Source organism: Triturus cristatus, chromosome 10 (assembly GCF_964204655.1).
Source record: "Triturus cristatus chromosome 10, aTriCri1.1, whole genome shotgun sequence".
Classification (NCBI taxonomy): Eukaryota; Metazoa; Chordata; class Amphibia; order Caudata; family Salamandridae; genus Triturus; species Triturus cristatus.
In genome coordinates this window covers 277,037,018-277,057,665 of record NC_140593.1, presented here as the reverse complement: position 1 = coordinate 277,057,665, position 20,648 = coordinate 277,037,018, and the positions used below count along the sequence as shown (strand labels likewise).

The 20,648-nt window shown below is 44.3% G+C and overlaps 1 protein-coding gene across 5 annotated transcripts in view; it reads left to right on the top strand.

Moving 5' to 3' along the window:
- The window catches only part of AKAP9 (A-kinase anchoring protein 9), a 1,384,828-nt gene that overhangs the window by 1,174,645 nt on the left and 189,535 nt on the right, over positions 1 to 20,648 (top strand). For all 5 annotated transcript variants that reach the window (XM_085631105.1, XM_085631108.1, XM_085631107.1 and 2 more), the window contains one exon: positions 5,297 to 5,488. In XM_085631105.1, the coding sequence (XP_085487231.1) occupies positions 5,297 to 5,488 (192 nt within the window). The remainder of the gene's footprint in view (positions 1 to 5,296; positions 5,489 to 20,648) is intronic.

The following is a 20,648-nucleotide window of genomic DNA, read 5'->3' as shown; positions in this document are numbered from 1 at the left end:
CAGGAGATCAGTGGGCTAAACGGGGTAGCTCTATAGTCAAACCCTGTCAGCGGGGTTCCCCAAGTGTAGAGAGCAAATAAAAGAGCACGTAACACTCCACGTGAGGCCCTCTTAGAGACACATATGAAAGAACAGCCGGACCAACTAATATGTGTCACTACATACAACTCTTCGTCTAATGACCTAAAGAAGATAATAAATAAGAAGTGGCCTATACTTACGTCTAACAAACTATCATTTGAGAAACCAATGTTTTCATTTAAGAAAAATTCAAGTCTAAGAGATGCTCTGGTACATACTAATACCTTTACACCTAGATCTACCAATCAGATGACCCTATGGGAAACGCCACCTGTTGTGGGACACTATCCTTGTGGTTCATGTGTGGCTTGCCAGTTCACTGAACATACAAAAACATTAGAACTAGGTTTGCAGTCACCATGGGAACAAAGATCACATACCAATTGCAACTCCGAGTCAGTCATTTATATGATCAAGTGCCCGTGTAACATAATGTACATCGGGATGACTAGCCGGAAAGTGAAGATTCGCATTAGCGAACACAGGAGTACTATAAGGAGAGCAGTGACAGCCACTAGACTCACAGCACATTACCACGAAAAGAACCACAAGGACACAGAGATCAGATGGACTGTATTGGAAAAAATCAAAAGTACGGGGAATCCACCGAGGGAGCCTCTCCTTTTACTTCGGCGGCAGAGGAGACCCACAGCGTAGCCTTCCCAGGTGTGAGCGTCGGGACCCAGGCAGCCTCCAACTCCCGGTCTGTCCTTGCAAATGCCCCCGCTCCACCGAGGGAGCCTCTCCTTTTACAGCACCTCCGGCCGCGATGGTGGGCGGAAGTTAGGTATGCCGCTAGGCAGCCTGGGGACTGTAGTCTCCCCCAACTGCGGCCAGTAAACTACCTCGGCGGCAGAGGAGACCCACAGCGTAGCCTTCCCAGGTGTGAGCGTCGGGACCCAGGCAGCCTCCAACTCCCGGTCTGTCCTTGCAAATGCCCCCGGAATACAAAAGAATACCATAGGCCAGATATAGGTAGGATTTCACCAGAAATTATTCTCTTCTTAGAATTCTAAACTATTTTGTTTACCCTTCTTTGCTCCGGTGCATTAAATCAGAGTGTGAACATGTAACATTCTCATTGCGTATTGTTTTTTGTGCACATTTTTCAGTTTCCAGGTCTAATAAAACGCTGCAGGACCTAAAGAAAACCCTTTCTGTATTTGATCTACGTAATAAAACTAGTCTGGTTCTTGCAGCTGTTGTTTTGTGATTGCATAATTACCATGTTCTGTAATCTCCAACTTTTCTTTTAGTGTACATGTTATGGTATGCCTTATGCGTGTCAACATATCCCTTTTTATCTCAAGGGATTCCCTGAGCCTGATGTGGTTTTGTAAAGCTTTGACTTGGTCTATAATATATGTTCTGCCTGTCTCTAGTTGTCATAAGCCTGCATCTCCACAGTTAACACAGCAGTGGGGTAAACATTAAGATCTAGTTAATTGAACTGGTCAATTTTGATCTCCAGCTGAAAGCAAGATCTTTACCGTATCTTATGAACCTACTACTGCAAATGGCTGTATCTCAGTGCCCATCGTCATGTACTCAACAAGCTGCAAACCCTGCAAAACGCGGCAGCCTGCATGCTTCTGAAAGTCCCTAAATATCAGTCTGTCTCCAAATCTATGAGGAGACCTCATTGGCTCCCCATCAGACAGAGGGTCACTTTTAAGGCACTCTGTATTGTATACAAAGCACTGCATGATCATTTTTTGAGGAAGAGTATTACTTGGTAGCCTCCAGCTAGGTTTTGCGGTCTGCCTCTGCCAAATCAGTGGTAGTGCCCAAGTTCAAACGCACGGCCCGGGAAGGCAGAAGCTTTGTGTTGGGAGCAACGTAAGTTTGGAATGCTCTTCCCCTATGAATTAAAGCAATGCACAACCTCTTGGCTTGCAGGAAAGCCTTGAAGACATGGCTGTTTAACTCTCAATAGGCTTCACATCCTCTGATCCTCTTCTCTGTTAACGTCAGTGGCATAGATGCCTTTTCTGGCAAACGAGGGCTTTAGAAAAATAATTAACATATCCTAACAACCTCAGATAGACCACACATGAGGGGCAAGAAACAGCCCAGGAGAAAGATAAGAGAATGCGGTCATACGAAGAGAAGACCTATCTGGAGAAAGGGAAGAAATTGCAATACTAAGGTGAAACATACAGCAGATTCTTAAATCTGCCATTGAACATCAGCGAGCCTTTTAGGGCGGAACCTACCAAGGGTAGCAGACAGGTCAACACTTTCTAGTTATTCATGCTGAAGCAGCTCCTTACACATGCAGTTTGGTCTTGTGAGGCTATGGTACTGATTACAATCTTTATCGGATGCGTATGAAGCGGTGCTTAATTTGAGCCGGTGGGGCCCACCATCCATTATTTTTCCCTCATCTGACTTTCACCCAAAGCAAGAGAGAGCAAAACACACAAAAGGAAAAGAAAGAGGAAGAGAGAGACGAAAAGGCAGGGATGAAAAAGGGCGCACAAGAGTGAGCTAAAGAGGCGGCGAGTGTATGGTGGTGGAAGGCAGAGGCAAGAGATGGCATCAAGACTACGCAGCCGTGTGTTTAGCACTCAGACCTTCAGCAGCACCAGCCACAGGCTTCTGACCAAAACTGTGGGCACCGGCACTTATTCTTTTAAAAGGTAAGCACTGATGTGCCGGGCACTGTGATAGGCCGTGGTAGGAATAAGTGGTGTGCTCGACTCATTCAGGAAGTCTTTGAAACTGGCAGTTGGGTTTTTGAGGTATTGTGTTGTATGGTATTTATAAATGATTAGGCCGTTTCAGAATCCACCTTTTTCTTTAATTGTGTTCATTGATATTTTGTGCTCGAGTCAGACTGCTTGGTTAGCTTGCTGAATTACACTATTATCGTGAGGTTTTCAACTGCCCTGAAAGCATCCTCAAGAGCAAGCCACACACGTATCCAGATCTGCCCGTGTTTATTGAGAACTGCCAGTAAAACCTGGATTTTAAGATCATCTATTTGGAGACCGATTTCCCTCGATGTGGATTGTAATAAAGATGTGGGGCCGAACATATGTGCATGCGTCTTTAACGTCGCTCAGCCGTCAGCAAGCATCACAATAAACTATGTCGTCATTGGTGACCTCACAAAGAAGCGAAGGAGATGGAAGGCCAAGGTGCCTCGCGATTCTTTCAGCTGTGACTGGGTTCATGCGCCTTCTCTTCAGAACCTGCTCCAGTGACACAGCGGCAAATGCCCACGGCTGGAAAATGGACACCCCCTTCGTCTGGGAGAGGAAGGGCACTCCTTCGGACACCTGTGGCAGCTCCATGTAGAGACAGACTAGCGCAAAGAAAGGTGAATGTGGGTGGGGGATTGCGCGTTGGGGAAATCTATATTTCGCATGTATGGTGCCGCAGCAGGTATACGAGTTCACAACCTTTCAAAAAAGTTGAACAGCCTCACCTCAATAAAATCACACTAGAAGTTGTCGAGGACAGATTCTGAAGATACCAGTTTGCTGACCTCGTGATGTTATGTCAACTGCCCCTTACCTATAGGAGTTTAAGAACCGTGGCTCTGTGGGCCTAAAGCAAGGGTCTCTCTCCTTTCTTCGGCCATAACTAATAAGGACTGCCTTGCCAGGGTGGGAGTGACAGGCATTTTGAGGGCACTCTTAAAGACCTAAGGCCCACAGTTCTGCTGTTCTATCCTACCACACGCTCTACTAAGCAGAGCACACCATGTTGAAGGAAAGCAGGGAACATTCGAGCTCAGGGGGCTCTTCCACCTCAGCATGCAAAAGGCCGCGCCCTCTGGAGGGTAAGACCCGTGCAGCAGCTTGTATCACCTTAGCTCAAACGCCCTTCTTAAGGAGATTAAACAGAGAAGCATTCAAAGGCACAACTCATAGCCTGGACACGCTCCCTCAAACCAGCCCTAATCGCTTTCTGGTGTTTTTCTTGGCTTTAATAGCTTCTTATTTCTGGTCTACATAGAAATTGCGGTCCTCGTTGTTGTCTATTTTTCAGTTAGACTGTTGCATCACTATGACATCTAATCCTTGGTGTAAAAGGCCATCGTTTCAGGTGTGAATGTCTTTTGGTTGTAGTTTTCCATATTTGGGGATTACACACTGGTGCACGCACCTTAACGAAAACTGTTAGTGAACGGGCACTGAAGCATTCTGTCGTGAAAACGTAAACGTTTTCAAATAGGCGCTTCTAATGCTTTCAAAATGGCACTTCTATACCCTGTATAGCTTCAAATAAAATGAAATATGTATTAGGGGTTGCGTTCAATCAAATTGTGAGAAAATGTATTACTACTTGAGCAACGATTGTTCACTGGCACTTCGATATAGGGGTTAGTACACCAAGGACTGTTCAGATTATCGGCAAAGTGTATATTTACGAGTCCCACGCGCAATGGAAGCTGGTTTAAATCATAGTGTTTTTGATGCAATATCTAAGTTTGTGTTTGGATGTAAATGTGCAACAACAAAAAAAGGCTTTGTTAACATCCCACAGAAAGGTGTGCGTGACCTCTGGTGACCTGCACAAGGTAATTGAGCTACACCTCAAGAGTGCTTGCCCATTCGGCAGCGGCCAACCAAAATTACTGGTGTGAAAATACCGATCGACTGAAAGACATCCACCAACCAGCAGCAGATAAAAAAGAGAGGAACGGAAGCGGACTGCCTTAGTATAGAGGTTGATTTCTTCCATATAGAAGTACATGCATTATATAAAAAACGTTAAATAATGCATCTTTTCACCATTTAGTAGGTAGCTATTAGAGCAGATATAGGCACCAGTTTACGGATTATATTCACACTGTCTCTTTCATTATTGCAAAACTGCTTAATAGAACTGTTAAAATAAAATTTTCTGGTGTATTTATAAATAATCCATTGTTCGATGCTGTTGCTGAGCTCCTACCGTGGAGGCCTGAGTGGTGAAGTGGGAACCTTTCCAAGCCTCCGCCGCCGCTGGGTTGCTTTTTTTGAGCGATTTTTTATATGCTTTGCTTCAAATCATGCAGCTAATGGTGTATTGCCTGGTAAGTGTGGCTGAGTATTTTATTATGTGGAAAATGTGTCTGCAGAATTGCATGATCCCGGTGGCCCTGGTTGCAGGATCCTCCTTTGTAGCACAGTTTGTCTGTGCAGTTAAGCATGCATTGTGGTGCAGGTTTCTCATGGGTTGTTTATTTTGTGTAATATTGAGGCTTTTCTTTGCCTGACAGAGTTTGCTGAGAGCAGTCCATCGTGAGGGCATTGAAGTGCTGTCTCTGTCGGAGCTCCCTAATGCTGAGAAGGATCCGCAGGCCGTCCTGCAAGGGACCGAAGCGTGGGCTGAAGAAAGGCGGGGGCTTCTCAATGCAATTACGGCCTTGAAAACTCTAATTGCACAAATGCAAGTCCATCGGGAGGCACAGGTAACGCTATAATTATCAATATGTATGTTGAGCGGGCTAGGTGTGTTCAACATTAATGAATAAGTGATGTGATTGTCTAAGGGCTTTACTTATTTACTTAATGGGGCTGTTAACCTCTTCTTGAACATGCTTTATCGAAGTATGGGCACATGCAAAGTTTACAGAATATATAGTGATATTAACTGGAATTTTACCATTACAGCGGGAGATTTAACAGTAATCTCACATCATAGGTAGGCGAGTGCAAGTATAGATCAAATGGTAAAAGTAGGTGACCAGAGATAAAGAAGAAAAGTTGCGAAACTTTGAAATATAGGTGACAAAGTGATTGATTGACAAAAAAATTAAATCAGAAAGTGAAACAGAATGAGGGAGAAAAAATGAAAAAGTGCAACGTAGGATGAAGTTTGATAAATATTGAGCAGTGAAAGTTTATGGAGTGACAGGAGTTAGAAAGGTGGTATGATTGTAAGAGGGATTTCTCAATGCAATTGTACAACGAAGGAAGTAATCAGGAATGGACACCAAGAGCAGTTGAAGATGCGGTGTAGAGCAAGACCTTATCAAACTTAGTAGCGATAAATGTGCAAAATATTTCTTGGGCAAGCAGATACTATTAGGAAATAATTTTGTTTCTGGTGGTACTGATGAAAGGTGTAAGATTTTAAGATTGAAATTAATAGCTGAATAAGCAGATTTTAGACATTCAAATGGATATGTAGTTTATTGCCAACATCAGTTTTGCGGACTTAATCTTTGAATACCTTTTTAGTTGAAGTATATGTACTCGTTAGTGAATAGAGAACCACGATTCGACCAGCAACTAAGGAAAGGGTTTGCTACTTGTTTAGTTTAATTTTTGTTCATTAGTATTATTTATAATCGGGTCTGACTTTCACCAAAAATGTATAGAAAGGCTTTTAAGTATGGTCTGAGGGGAAGGGGTAGACTTGCCTAAGAATGAGAGACTTAATGTTTTTTAGTATTATTTAGAAAACTGAATTCAACTGGTAGTGACTGTAATAGGGTCACGCTAAAATGGCAAGCCTAAACAAGCCCTAGGGTCACAGAGGTGAGGTGCCTCTGCTGCTTTGACCACAGCCAATTTCAGCTCTGTCCTAGAAACAAGTTTAGCTATCTCGCCAGCCTCATTTAAAAAAAAAAAAATGATAATACAAATACATACAGGAGTTTTCGGTCCACTCTCTTCATCAATTGGCCAGTTCAAGTAACATTTACATTTTGCTTCCTCCCACCACAGCATGTAGCATGCGTCAGTCCACTTCAGCTATTGACTCTCTTCACTGCGATTGATGGCATTTTTACTTGCACATTAGTCTAAAAAGTATTCTACTTCAACGTAAACAGCAGCTGTTCAATCTCTGCTTTCATTTCAGCTTTCATTCCATATATTTTTCTTAATTTGTGCAGTGGGTTAAATCTTACTATGATTTTTTTCAAACATATACACGCCAATTTCAAATAGTGGAATTTTTACTTTTTTTTACTTTAATCACTATTGACTGCAATATTTATGCAAAAAAAAGCAAAAAACTATCTTGCAAAGGCAATGCCTATCACCCTTACTAGTGCTTGTTATATTTTGCATTTACTTTTTAGGTCTCGCCTGGCGTTAGCAGCACGCATGCGCTGCTCTCGACATGCGAGGGCCTTTTGGAATAAATACGTATTCCAGATGTGCACGCTTACAGACAGAAGATGTGCACTCGTACGGGTCTCAGTGTTTCTGCACAACGCGCGCATGGCGCGCTACACTTTTCATAACCGCCCATTTACATTTAAATGAAAAGCCATCTATGCGTATAAAATTTTAATTGTGTATTTCAACCGCGAGTTAGATGTAGTGTGATACACCCCTAGTAATAGACTAATTTGTTTTATATGATTTAGGTAACTCATGTGTGAAAGGTTGTTTTTAATGGAGCAAGTGAAATGTCTCCTGCTAGATACGGATTGCATATTAGTAATTGCCATCTCGTGGACAGGGCTCGGTATAGAACGAGGTGTCTCAACAGACTAGATGGAGAGATATTTGCAGAGACACAGGCTGCTACCACGCGTGGTGTTGAATGCAGCAACACGGGTCCTGGGGTGGCACACTCCTGATTTATGCCCAGGGGTTGTGAGGCAGATAAACCCCCCCCCCCGTGCCCACACCCGGTGCCCCCACTGCCATACCTGCACAGATGTGAGCCAGCACGGAGTCCAGCTGCAGCCTGTAGTCCCGCTCGGACCCTCTCACTGAGACTGGCAGTGGTATAAGCCCACTGGAGTGCACCGTCGGGGATTAACAGTAATATTCACCTCCTGGTCATCTATACTTGCCAAAGCCCATGAGGCGCCAAAGGCGTCCTTTCTGAAGAGAACAGTAAATCTGCCAATTCAGTGATACCGATATGTGCCTGCGACATTGCCCCTGCTTTTCCACAAGGTGTTTTGCACTCAGACCGGCTTTAAACCCCCGCTTTGAACGGTTGCACTGGTCAGAGCACCCCCTTTACCATTCCCCCGGGGCGCCAGTGTGTGTGTCTTAGAAGGGAATCCTTCCGCCCTCCATGCCAACTGTTTGCTCCACATGTCCGCCCGGCATGGTTTGAGATATCATTTCCAGGGGTGGGCGGTTGGGGCTGCAGTTGTGTGGCGGGAGGCAGAGTTTGGCCCTTCTTTCAACACACAGCAGCAGGAAGCGCACAACCTCATTCATTGGGAATTCGAGATGTCAGGTTCATACGGATTCTGCAGCATACTGGTGCAGTATAGAGGGATTGTGAACATTGAACTAATGTCGAACAGAACAAGCATTTGCAATGCAGTAGGTCTCGCATTTATGCAAGTTTAAGCTATTGGCATTGTAAATGACAATGCCTTTTATTTATGTTTTAAAAACGAAAACAGAAATAAAAGGCATTGTTATTTGCAATGTCAATAGCTGAAACTCGCGTAAATGCGAGACCTATTGCATTGCAAAAGAATAATCTTAGCAACGTTCCGGTTTTTTGTTTTGCTGTAATAAAAAATATACTTAATTGCTATGGGAAAGCACGGTTCGGTACTGAGTATCTGCATTTCTTAAATATGAAACGGAGAGTTCCGGACCTTCTGTGCTGGTGCGATACTTTCAGCGGGAGAGTCCCGACACTTCTCAGCGCAAACAGATCCTTTCCGAGACAGACTATCAGCACTGCTGTATTTCCATTTAGAGCGCTGACGTAATGTGTTTGTCGTGGATAGGTGTAATATATTCAACTCAGACTTTTAAAAGTTATTTTATACAGGGAAGGGGAGGTAGCATCATTTTAAAGGCTTTATACCGGAGAAAGTGACATGTTAATTATGTTCGAACAATTTGGCCAAGTGCAAAGCAACGGAACCGCGGTTTGTTCATTCAGACCCTGGAACATTACTTTTCAACTACACCATGCTCCGCTCCTTAAGGTTAAACGCCACAGCATGGCCAGGGCCTTACTCAGAATGTGCACAGTACCACTTTGCTGCCTGTTCCTCACAGGTTCAGCCTTTGATCGCTGCTGGTGGTTAACTAACTGATTCACACGTTCCCCTGGGTGTGTATGTTTGTCCGCAAGAGGGCACTCTACGTGCCACTTCACCCTTCATCTCCAGGCAATAATATTCTGAAAAAGCTAGGCCCTCGCAAAAAAATTACTAATTGATTGTCCCTTAACAACCCTGTGGACAGGCTGTACATCTAGTAATGGACAGGAATACTGACCGACACATCGAAGAGGCGCAGGGAGAATACTTAGTCCAAGCCTGCATAGGCAATCCACTTGTGTGACTACGGCGGTTTCACAACTTGACGCACTGTGTGATCTTCATCAAGTGATGTTGTAACTTACACCTCTCAAATGACCTACATAGGGCAGATCTCACACTCATTGTGCCTTTGTTACTTTAACAAATACTGACCGCTGTCACTTGTAAAAGCAAAACACACAAAAAACTGGGGGTGAATGTTTTGCCAATGTGCAACATTCTGTCCATCATCTTATGTGTTTCGCTGTCACTTGTAACCACCACTACCACCAACTACAGTGAAGCCAGAGCTAGAGAGCATCGTCATAGTTGCATCCTAGGTCCTCTTAACTGGAACATCTACAAGTTAATTAAGGTGCTATTACATATAATTTCAAATGTATGCATCATGTGTAGACACAGATCACGTCACCGCTATGTACGAGACAGTAAAAAGATGTGGGATGCGCTTTAAACCTGTGGTATGGCATGGCCTGGCGCAGAACATGGTTCCTGGACTTAAGTGACCCTGCAGGCTCAGTTTTTTTGCTGCGTTAGTATGGATTTACTGCACTTGTCAAATAATCCACCATGCACTGCATAATTTGTCTATTTCAACCAGTTGTTTCGAGCTCAAATTGATAAAAAGCACAAAATAAGGAGCATTACATGGTCCTATGCACCGATAGACCCTTTGCTAAACTTATCTGGTCACCTTAGACGTGACAAAAGCTGTACTTCAAGTTTTAATAGGTACTTATGTGGTTAAACTTCTGTCCAGGATTTTGGTAAAAAGGACAAAATAATACTTCCACATAATGTGTCAGTTTATTTATGTTTTCTTGATATATAATTGCTACATAATTCAGCTTAGATCTGCCACATAATTGGGTCCTCCATTGAAACATAATTCCAGTGGACCGGGGCATAGATAGTCCTTGCACATGATGCTTAAAATAGAGCGATATTGGCCAAGGTTACACGCCACTGTCTTTTTATTACAGGCCAGAAAGCAACATACTTTGAAGTAGAATGCTGTAAAATAAGCAGTTTGTCAGGAATTCGGGTTTTTCCGGGCTGTCTTGCTGTCTAAGTGAAATGGTACAACAAAACGTCACCCTGGACAGCCCAGAGGGCCTAGACACTGGAGCCTTGTTTGAATTGCTTCTTATTAATATGACCATTTAAAAAGTCCACACCACAAACAGAATTTACTTTTGGTGCTTAAATAATGTATTATTATAAACCCTCAGAGTAGTCTTATTTTATTGACCTTGAAAACACAAAACGTGTTCCTTAAAAGATGCTGGAGATAGTGGATTTAAGATATTTATTGTAACTTGAAAAACGACATGAAAAGGCAGTGGAAGTTTAGACGCAAGGAAAAACAAAAAGCCAGACCTAGAAACCGTGAGCTCTTCCAACAGTCCCCGCAAGCACTCCCTCACAACCTACAATCATATTCCACCTTCTACGTTCCAAACACACACACAGCACTGCGCACACACCTTCACCCTTAAAACCACAAAGCATAATTAATGAATATAACTTATAAAAGCATAATAAGCATATCTAAACTGTAAAACTATGAACCAGAAACATTGGTAAATACTCAAATTTAGTAAAAAAGCAAATATTAAGTGCACATCAAGGAATAAAATTTACTTCGTAGGTCAAACGTCTTAGGCAGCACCTCTCCGAGACCTACTCCATTAATTCTTAACTCTACTATCGTCTTACGCACTCATTCACTCACCTCAGAGTACTTGTCAGTAACAGATCTCTGCACTATCCTAGGACATTGCATATTGCTCAGAGAAATTAGCTGGTACCTCCACATCCAACAAGCATTAAAAATGCACTAGGTCTCGCCTTTCATTAAGTTAAAGCCATTTGATTTGCTATACAATACCATTAGCAAAGCAAATGGCTTTAACTTAATCAACGGCGAGACCTATTGCATTTTCAATGCTTGTTTCTCACAGTGTTGGTGTGTATTATATTCTGCCTACTGTCATTGCTGTCTTGACTTGTCGCCAGGTAGGCGTGTGAACTGTCCACTAAGCGAATTTAGCCATTGGTAGACATGTCATTGTGAGATTCAGTGGCTTCTCAAACTCTGAGGTTGATGCCATTCTGTCTTCAAATGACTAATGAAATTGGGACTGCTAAGAACTTCAGGTCCCATAACTCTACACGGAAGTGAGCACCAATGCGCGCCGAGGAGAGGTGGAGGAGCCAGACCCCTTATTGCGCTACATAGTTCTTTGGCTCTTCCTGCTGTGCGGAACAATATTGTAGCTGCGATGGACTTCAGGTCCAAGAACTCTACTCACCTATGAGTGCCAGCGTGTGTCAAGTGAAAGGGGGGAAGAGCCACACCCTTATTGTGCTGTATAGAGCTTATGCGTACCGCTGCGCAGTACAACATTGTGACTGCTAGAGACTCCAGGTCCCAGAACTCCACGCGCCAGTGAATGGAGGGGGCAGGAGCCAGACCACTTATGACGCAAGTCAGTGTTTACGCTCTTCCTGCTGCGCGGGACAACATTGCGGCTGCTAGGGACTCCAGGCCCCAGAACTCTAAATGCAGGTGAGCGCCAACATGTGCCGAATTTAGGGGGGAGGAGCCAGACATCTTACTGCACCATATAGCGCTTCTGCTCTTTCAGCTGCGTGGGGCAACAATGTGGCTGCTAGGGACTCCAGATCCCAGAAATCTACACGCTTGTGAGTGCCAACACGTGCTGAGTGGAGGAGTCAGACCCCTTATTGCGCTTTATAGCTCTTCTGCTCTTCCTGCTGTGCAGGACAACATTGTGGCTGCTAGGGATTCCAGGTCCCAGAGCTCTATGTCCCCATGAAACTTTAAGTGCCTGTGAGCGCCAACGCATGCCGAGTGGAGGGGGTAGGAGCCAGACCCTTATTGCGCTAATTAGCACTTTGCTCTTTCCACTGCACAGGGCAACATTGTGGCAGCTAGAGACAACAGCTCCCAGAACTCTACACGCCAGTGAGTGTCAACTCATGAAGGGAGAAGGAGCCAGACCCCTTATTGTGCTAAATAACACTTTTGCTATTCCCACTGCGAAAGACGTGCCCGGGCAAAACCCGTACCAATGGCGGGCCCATCCACACCCAGAGGAGGGTGGACTGGGCAACCTCCCATTGTCCAAGACTCTAAAGGTCCCGAGGTTACTGTTGTTTTTATTGCTTTGATATTGTTTTATTGTCGGGATGGTGAAATGCAAAGCCTCATTACCCACCAAGCCTGGTCCTAACTCTTCTTCCCTGGATGGGTACATCAAACGCGCAGTGGGCACCTTAAGCAAGGAAATAGAACACGCTAAGTGCCGGTTATCTGCTACTATGGCCACAGGTCCTGGGACAGCTTCAACTTTAGAAACTCAGTGACTGCCCAGGGGCAATTGCCTGTGCCATCACTTCCTCACAGTGTTTCACTTGCCGACCCTGGATACTGGAGTGGCCTCAACTTGGCTCCGTAATAACAGCTCTCCAGCCAAATATAAAAGATTCTAGGAGGTTAGGAAATTACATCCCCCCCTCAGACTCTCTATCCATTGTTCTTGATATCGGCCCTGCGAGTTCTACAGCTCCCACCACAGTGGACTTGGGCCTTCTTCAGGGGAAATTATCGGACTATGTGAGGGGGGTGGCTGAAAGTTAGTTTTTCCCCATTTGCGCCCGGTTGGCGGTTATTGAATAACTTTAATGCTGCATCAAGATAAAATTCTCTACCACACCTGATAGTTGGGTAGCCCAACCTACTGACTTGTTGCCCCCTGGAATTTCTCACCCGAACCTCGATTTGCCTCCAAATGATTACAACCTCCTTCCTAATTACCCTAATGACAGTCATTTGGGTTGCCCTCTTCCTGTCCCGCACCATCATCTTTCACAACATAGTCAATCTCAAGTTGTTCCTAAATTAAGCAGCATGGGAGGGCTCTATTCCTAGCGGAGGATTCAAATTTGAGTAGGTTCTCCAGTCTTGCGTTGAGCATGCAACTCACCCATCCTTAAATGGTCGGTACTCACAATCCTGCTTGGACTAACAGTAGCTATCTGCCACCAGAAGCCTCCTTGGGGAATTCACTTCAGCACATGAGGAACATGAGGGTACAAAATAGCGACGGTGGGGGTGGGTGATCCTACGAAGTCATTGTCAGTGTACCTGCTGCCTGTTGCCCTTAGGTTGTGATAATGACCAATGTTCCTCCCCAGCCCCAGAGCACCACTGAGTCACCAGTCCAGTTCAGTAATAAAGCCTTCAATGGTTTTAGACTAAGTTTATTTTTCCAGTTTCCAAACGCAATCAAATGTTGTTGACACAAATGGTTGTGTGGATTGGCCCATCCCCAAAAAAACTCCAAGGGGTACTGCTTTATTAATTTCAAACATCCTAGGTTTGCCGGCGAGATCTTGCTTAGGTCTTCATCTTACCTTTCAAATTCTGGCAATATTAGGCTTCTTCCCCTGAGCTTTATCGCTACTTGTACCAAGCAGCTCATGTGCTTGAATGTCCATCTGCTGATCAGCATATTCCCTTTAATTGCCCTTCGTATGTTCCCCTTTCAAATATGTTCAAGGCTCTGAATGACCTGCAAGCAGTTGACTGACACCCAGAGTCTGGGAGCACGCTTCAATCAATTTGTTTGGATGGCCCTATTGATCATACTTCTCATCCCCCCGCCTTAATAGTGAGCCGATAGCCGAACTCCTTGCTTCTGTTCCTCTTAACCCTTTCCTGTACATTAGGGCGGCCTAGTCAACGCTACTTAGCCTCTCTGTTTTAGCCTTAACATCAACATATACTGGCTATATTGGGATATGTCACTTAACTTCTTGGAATATCTCTGAGCTTCAAAATAAATTAACAGACCCAGATTGGCATTACATCACGTTTACCTTGCCTATAATTTGCTTCCAGGAAACTTTGCACGTGAAATGTACTCATGTTGAAGGTTTCTCTTCCTTTTTTACTGCTGCTATCCCGTCACCGTCAGGTCGTGCCAAAGGTGGTTTGCAGATCTTAATTTCAAATTGGTTACCAGTTATTTATAGAAGGTCTGCCAGTGCTTCCCCGTATTATCAGTTAATTTTCTTGTCTTTTAAGGGCAGATCTAGTGATAATCAATTTTTATAACAACGTGTTTGATTCCACCCACAGTGACGTTGTTTTCGCCCTTGATGTTGACTTAGATGCATTTTTGCGTTCCGTTCTTTCCAATTGTCAATTCTTCAGGGCTTGTGATTTTCATATTAAAAAATGTTCCCTCTCGGCAAAGCTTGTGGGTGGTATTACCAACGCAGCGGGTGTGTGTGTTTTACACTTCCCACTCAACGCCTGTGGAAAGTCTCTACAGTTTTTAATGTTTAAATATGATTTCTTGCTGTTGTAAAATTGTAATACTTTGACTAGCGAGCAGACCCATTCTTTTATTGGTAGAGGTGCAAACACTACACTTGATCATCTTTTAATTACTTCTAGTGTTAGTCACCTTGTTTCTATATTGTGGTAATTCAAACTGCAGTGAGCGACCCTAATTCAGTCGTATTATCTGTGTTTTGTCATGCTGAAAGCCCTAGATTTACTACATGTGTAGCAAACATTGACCCAATTAGGCCAAATGGCATCTGTATTAAGTGGTCAGAGGTTGATCCCTTGTGTGTAATCAGAAAGTCACTAATGTAACTGAGTTGAATTATTGTTCGGGCACCGAGGTGGACCATATTGGGTTGATTCATGCTTTTGAGACAGTTGCTGTCATTTATTTTGGTTATCGACATGACCCTCTAGACCTAGGACCTCCAAGAGACAAGGTTTTGTTTGAGCACTTATGCGTAGCTTTCCAAGGAACTATTATGTGATAAAGCCATTAACCTCTTCTGTGCCCATGACGAGATGGTCTCGTCATGGAGCACAGTCGCGCTGTGCCCATGACGAGACTATCTCGTCATGACACCCACCCACTAGGGAAACGCCAGGCACAGGAGGGGGAAAAGGCCTGGCACCCAAAGGGTTAATATAACATGGCGTTAGCCTTCACAAAAAGGGTGCTTAGAGAAGAGGCTTAGCTAAATCTGGCTGAGACCGCAGAGGCCAATGATGTACTGTTGTTTTAAAGCACAAGCAATGCCCCTTTTCTAAAAAGAAAAAAAAAATGATACTGCCCCTGAATTAACTTTGTTTGTCCCTCTCTAAGCATGGGCTGATCATTTTTCAAAGTTCTATGATCCCACCACGAGCAACGACTTTCCATAAGGTCCTTTGGCGCCGGTGGATGAATGTAAGAGTGTCAATCTGACCAGTAGCAGGCCTCTCGTATTTACTTTGGATGAGGTCCTTTTAGCCCTAAAAAGTATTGCTGGGGGGGGTTAAAGCTCCCAGGCCTGATTGGGTGCTGCCTGGTTGATGCTTTTAGAGCTATTGGCCCCATTCCTAAGTGTTTCATTTGGCAGCCAAGGGTACTATACTTTCCAGTTAGGCTGCTTTTATCATAGAGCTCATTTTCAAGAAAGGGGATAGATCTGACCCGAAGTGCCATCGCCCCATCTCCCTTCCGGACTTCCCTGCAAAGTTGTTGGGTAGGGTTCTTTTGCAGAAATTGGAGTAGTGGCCCACCGATAGTTCTATTCTTTCGGAGGCCGAGTATGGGTTTAGGAGAGGGCTGGGGACAGTGGAGTAGTGTGTAAATTTAGACTTGCTCATTGGTAAATATAGGTTAAGTCAGGTTCTCTCCACTGGTGTTTCACTGCTCTTAGCAGTGCCTTCGACCTGGTGGACCATTTGATCTTGTGGCGCACATTGCTCTCACTTGTGGCCCATGTGAACATTGTTTCTTTCCAGTCTCTGCTGTATGAGAACTTATCTGCAAGGTCCATTATGGCCCCAATGGGGAATTTTCTCCACCGCTCAAAGTCAAGGGGGAAGTTAGACAGGGCTGTGTCCTTGCACCCATTCCACTTCTATCATTTTCATAAATGGTGTAGATGTTGCCCTGCAGACTTTGCAGGTCAATGCTCCCGTTGTTGCTGGTCACTCGGTTTCCGTGTTTCTATACATCGACGGCACGGTCCTAATGTCTACGACTGTTGATGGTCTGCAGTGACTGATGGACTCCTTTGCTGATTTTATGGAGGGGAGAAATTTAAAGATTAATGTAATCAAAACATTTACGATGTCCTGTGGAAAATACATCCAGAAGTGTAGAATATTCTTTATCAACAGCATTCCTATTGTGAAGGTCAATTCATTCTGCTGTTTGGGCATTCTTTTTTCTTATAATGACTCATGGTCCCAAAATAAACAAAACACTTGGTTGAATAAGAGTAGAGTGTGCAAGGGAGTTTTCAGGTTCTCCCATAAACTTGGCAGCCGCTGCATTAGGGAAATGGTTACCATCTACAAGGATAGAGCTCTGTCAGCTGCTATGTATCACAGGGGCCTTTGAGGTCATACATCTTGTGGTCCTATCCAGATTGAGAATGATGCCTTCCTTAGGCGTCTCGTGTGTACTCCTCACTTCAAAATCATCTTATATTGTTCATACTGAAATGGGGCGAACTCACCTGGAGGACCTGCTGTCTTGTAGGCCTATTCTACTCTGGTACTCAATCTGGGCTAAAATCTAAATGGCCTTTACGAAATCTATTATTTTGGACCGCGTTTTTAATATCCCCTAGCTTTCTTCTATTGACGAATCTCTAAATTGTTCCCCTGTGCTAAAAGATCCACTCAGAATGCTTGCTTTTTTCAAGAGCAAGGTCAAGGGCTTCTATTAGGTGCTAGGCTAGATAACAGGGCCCTTGTCAAGTCCAAGAAATCAACTGTTGTTTCATACCTGTTAAACGCCTTCCCGGAGGGCTTTCAACCGAACCTGTTCCTGGTGACCAATACCCAACAGCGCTTTGTTCTAACAAGACTGCAGTTGGGCATAGTACACCATCACCATGTTGCCTTCCCTACAATGAATCAGTGGCTTAGGGACATGACACTGTGCCCATGTGATGGTATTTTGAAACAGAGCACCCAAAATTAGATATTATTTTGTCGCTTCTATGACGGTCTAAGGAAATATTTTTTGAAACCCATCTTTGTGGCACCCAATATTAGGGACTATAATGTTGCCCTTTGTTTTCTGTGCATTTGAGGACCTCGCCTTATGTTTTAGCACTGCCTCTTACATTTGGGGAGGAATTCAAATTAGAAAAAGCATTTTTATCTAATTGTAGTACTTGCTATGTATGTTCTTTTAATTCTGGGTGCACCTGTTTGGGTTTTTTTTAATTTATTTTTTAGCTACATCGTTTTTAATTTTGTATGATTGTGCCACTGTTCTTAACTTGTTTTTAATTTAATTGATCTTGTTGTATTTTGTATCACCTGCTCTTTTATGGCCTAACAAGAGTGTGCCGACTAAGGATTTTTGAATGAGACTTGGATGGATTCCCAGTCCCTCATAACATCAAAGTCTCTGGGATCCCTCCCGGTCCTGTGAGCAGCAATTCATTGGGTGGTCCCGAAATTGACAGCCAATGGGAGGAGCAGCTCCACTCTGTGGAGGAACAACATGGGAACCATGAGGTCTCGGAAAATGTGTGTGCCATGGTTTTGTCCCTGCAAAATCAAAGGGGATGATGGACGGAGTGTTGAACATTGCAAGCACTCACCCCCAGTCAACTGATCTGGGTTTAATCCATCATCATTCTTTAGCTCACTCCGCCACCCCAGTTCAGACATGGCCATATGCAAATCAGTCTGAGCCTGTGCCTCATGGGAACAGTCCAGCCCGATCTGCCAATCCATGTCTTCCCTGGACCGGAAACAAGCATCCTGGGACCGGTTTCAGACTAACAGCCCTCTTCAGCCAGGCTAGCTTGAATCTAGTGGCAAAGTGAGCAAGGGACCCATGGCTGGGCATACCCTGCCAACTTAGGGCGAACAAAGCAAAACCAAAGGGGATGATGGATGGAGTGTTGAAAATTGCAAGCACTCACCCCCAGTCAACTGGGCAAATTCATTATGTAATACTTCAGCAAAGCCAAAATATAATCAGTATCAGTTTTCAGTTCTGATAATCGGAATTACCTTATGGACATGACAATATTTATTTCAATGTAATGTTTTCCTAAACAGTTTAGGTATTTCATACTGACATTTGTAAGGATCTGTCTTTCTACATGATTGCTGAAACACCTTTGTTTACCAGTACATTGCTATTTGAAAAGAATACCAGTTTCTAAGTTGTACCATATTTATCTTCAGCTGTTTATATTTCTCTTAATAAAAAAAATTAACCTAAGATCTGGTGCTCGTGGACCTATGTTGATGTGCAATTCCCACTTGAGCACTCCTCTCATAGAGCAATCCAAAATTCAAAGATCCAGTCACTGTTAGTGTTACAGTTCCACTTTACTCAGTACATATCTGCCCCACTCTAGCCAACACGTGTTTCGTCATCACTGATATCATCAGGGCTACTTGCAAAAAGTAGTCTTTCCAAGTCAAACTCAACCATCCTCCAATATTAAACTCTATTTAAAACTATCCACAACTCCATCATTCGAATTTAGCTGTTCAGTGTTATAGGTATCTTAAATAGCTGCAGTATTGTGTGGGCTTGTATATAGCTAATCCTCCAAAATTATTATTATTATTATTATTAATTTCATTTTATAAGGCGCACAGCTACCCGGGGGTTTCCCGGCGCCATCAGACACACGCAGAATAAGAGATAAAACAATTGGTTGAATAATCTTGTTTTTAAGCCTTTATGAAAGTTCTTATAGATGGTTTCATGCCGAAGTGGCATGGGGAGTGATTTCCATAGTGAAGGGCCCAGGTAAGAAAAAGACCGGCTACCCATACGCGACCGTCTAGTCCTAGGGATTGAAAACTTGGCCTGAGTAGAGGATCGCAGAAAGCACGTTGAAAGGTATGGATGGATTAAGGCACTCAGATACTGTGGTGCTGTGCCCAATTTAATTTTATGCATATAGGGCCTTGAATTTGTTGCGGTTCTCCATCCTAAGTCATTGGAGGTCGACGAGAGCGCCTGAAATGGAGGCCCTTCTAGGCACCTGGCACCCTTCTAGGCAGCTGGCAAAGCCGTCTGGCCGCCGAGCTCCAATCATATCACCAATGTTGTACTCGGTAGCCCGATTATCTTGACACAAGCATACTTTGTTATGCAAATAGTTAAGAGACAACCTACGACGTTGACTGGTTAAATTCGAACTGTGGTCTAATGGATGGTTTACATTGGACTTCAGTTGGACTGCCACAGCTAATCTTGCTTTACTTGACCTCGCATCTTAGCCCATTGTTCAACCTTGCTCTGCTACTAAAATCCAGGTCATGTTTGGCCACCCCGTGATCCACTGTTGGAGCACTGGTTGTGCCACTGGGACCTTTCCGGTGAACTGCAGGCTGGACCCAGCTCTAAGACCAGTGCTGAGCCCAGCTCTAAGTACCATGCATGCGCCGCCGTCTGGTCCGATGCTGCAGAGGGTGTGGCTGACGCAACCTTCGGGATCTCTCCTGAGGCCCCCTGCTCAACCTGAATAGTAAAAGGCTTGCCGCACAGCCTAGCTATACTTCTGCATTGCATTCCCTCAAGCAGGGCACATTGAACATGAACCGGGACTAGCACCAGGGGGGCTTTCATTCCTGACTAAGTGAAGGGTGAAAGGATGCCCCGACTTTGTGACTTCCAGAAGTGACTCCCTGCGTATAGAACTGTAGTAATTGGCCCTGGTCACAGTAAACTGGTTTATGCTGGGTGCGCCATGAGGAAGGAGGTACACATGTCAAAATAACACGGAGTGAGTGTGAGGTTTTGGCCCGGGGCAAGGTCCACCCTCGCACTACATGGTAGGGGCCTAAACCTAAATCTACCACGTTGGATCAGACAACATGGGACCCCCCAATATTCAGGCCACACTAAAGGGCTCTTGGAGGAATTGGAACAACACAAGCTCTCAGACAGAGTTAATGACATAGAGTGACCATAGCTGGGCTGCAGCTCATCTTGGAGACTCTCACCTACCCAGGTCAAAGATATGACTAATGCCTTTGGTTCCTGGAATTCAGGGCCATAGACGCAGAGTGGAGGTAAAGGAGGAATCATTTTTGAATAATTATCCTACCTGAAAAGGTGGAAGGTCCCTCTTTGGGCCTCTTCTTGGAAAATTGGCTTTTGAATCAAGTGGCAGAGGGACAGTTGTCCAAGCCTTTCGCCACTGAACACGCGCATCATGTCCTCTTGAGACCTCCTCTGCAGGGTGCACCACAGAGATCTATTGTGGCAACATTTCTCAGTTACTGGGACTGCAATGCTATTCTCCAACTTGTACAGAACAA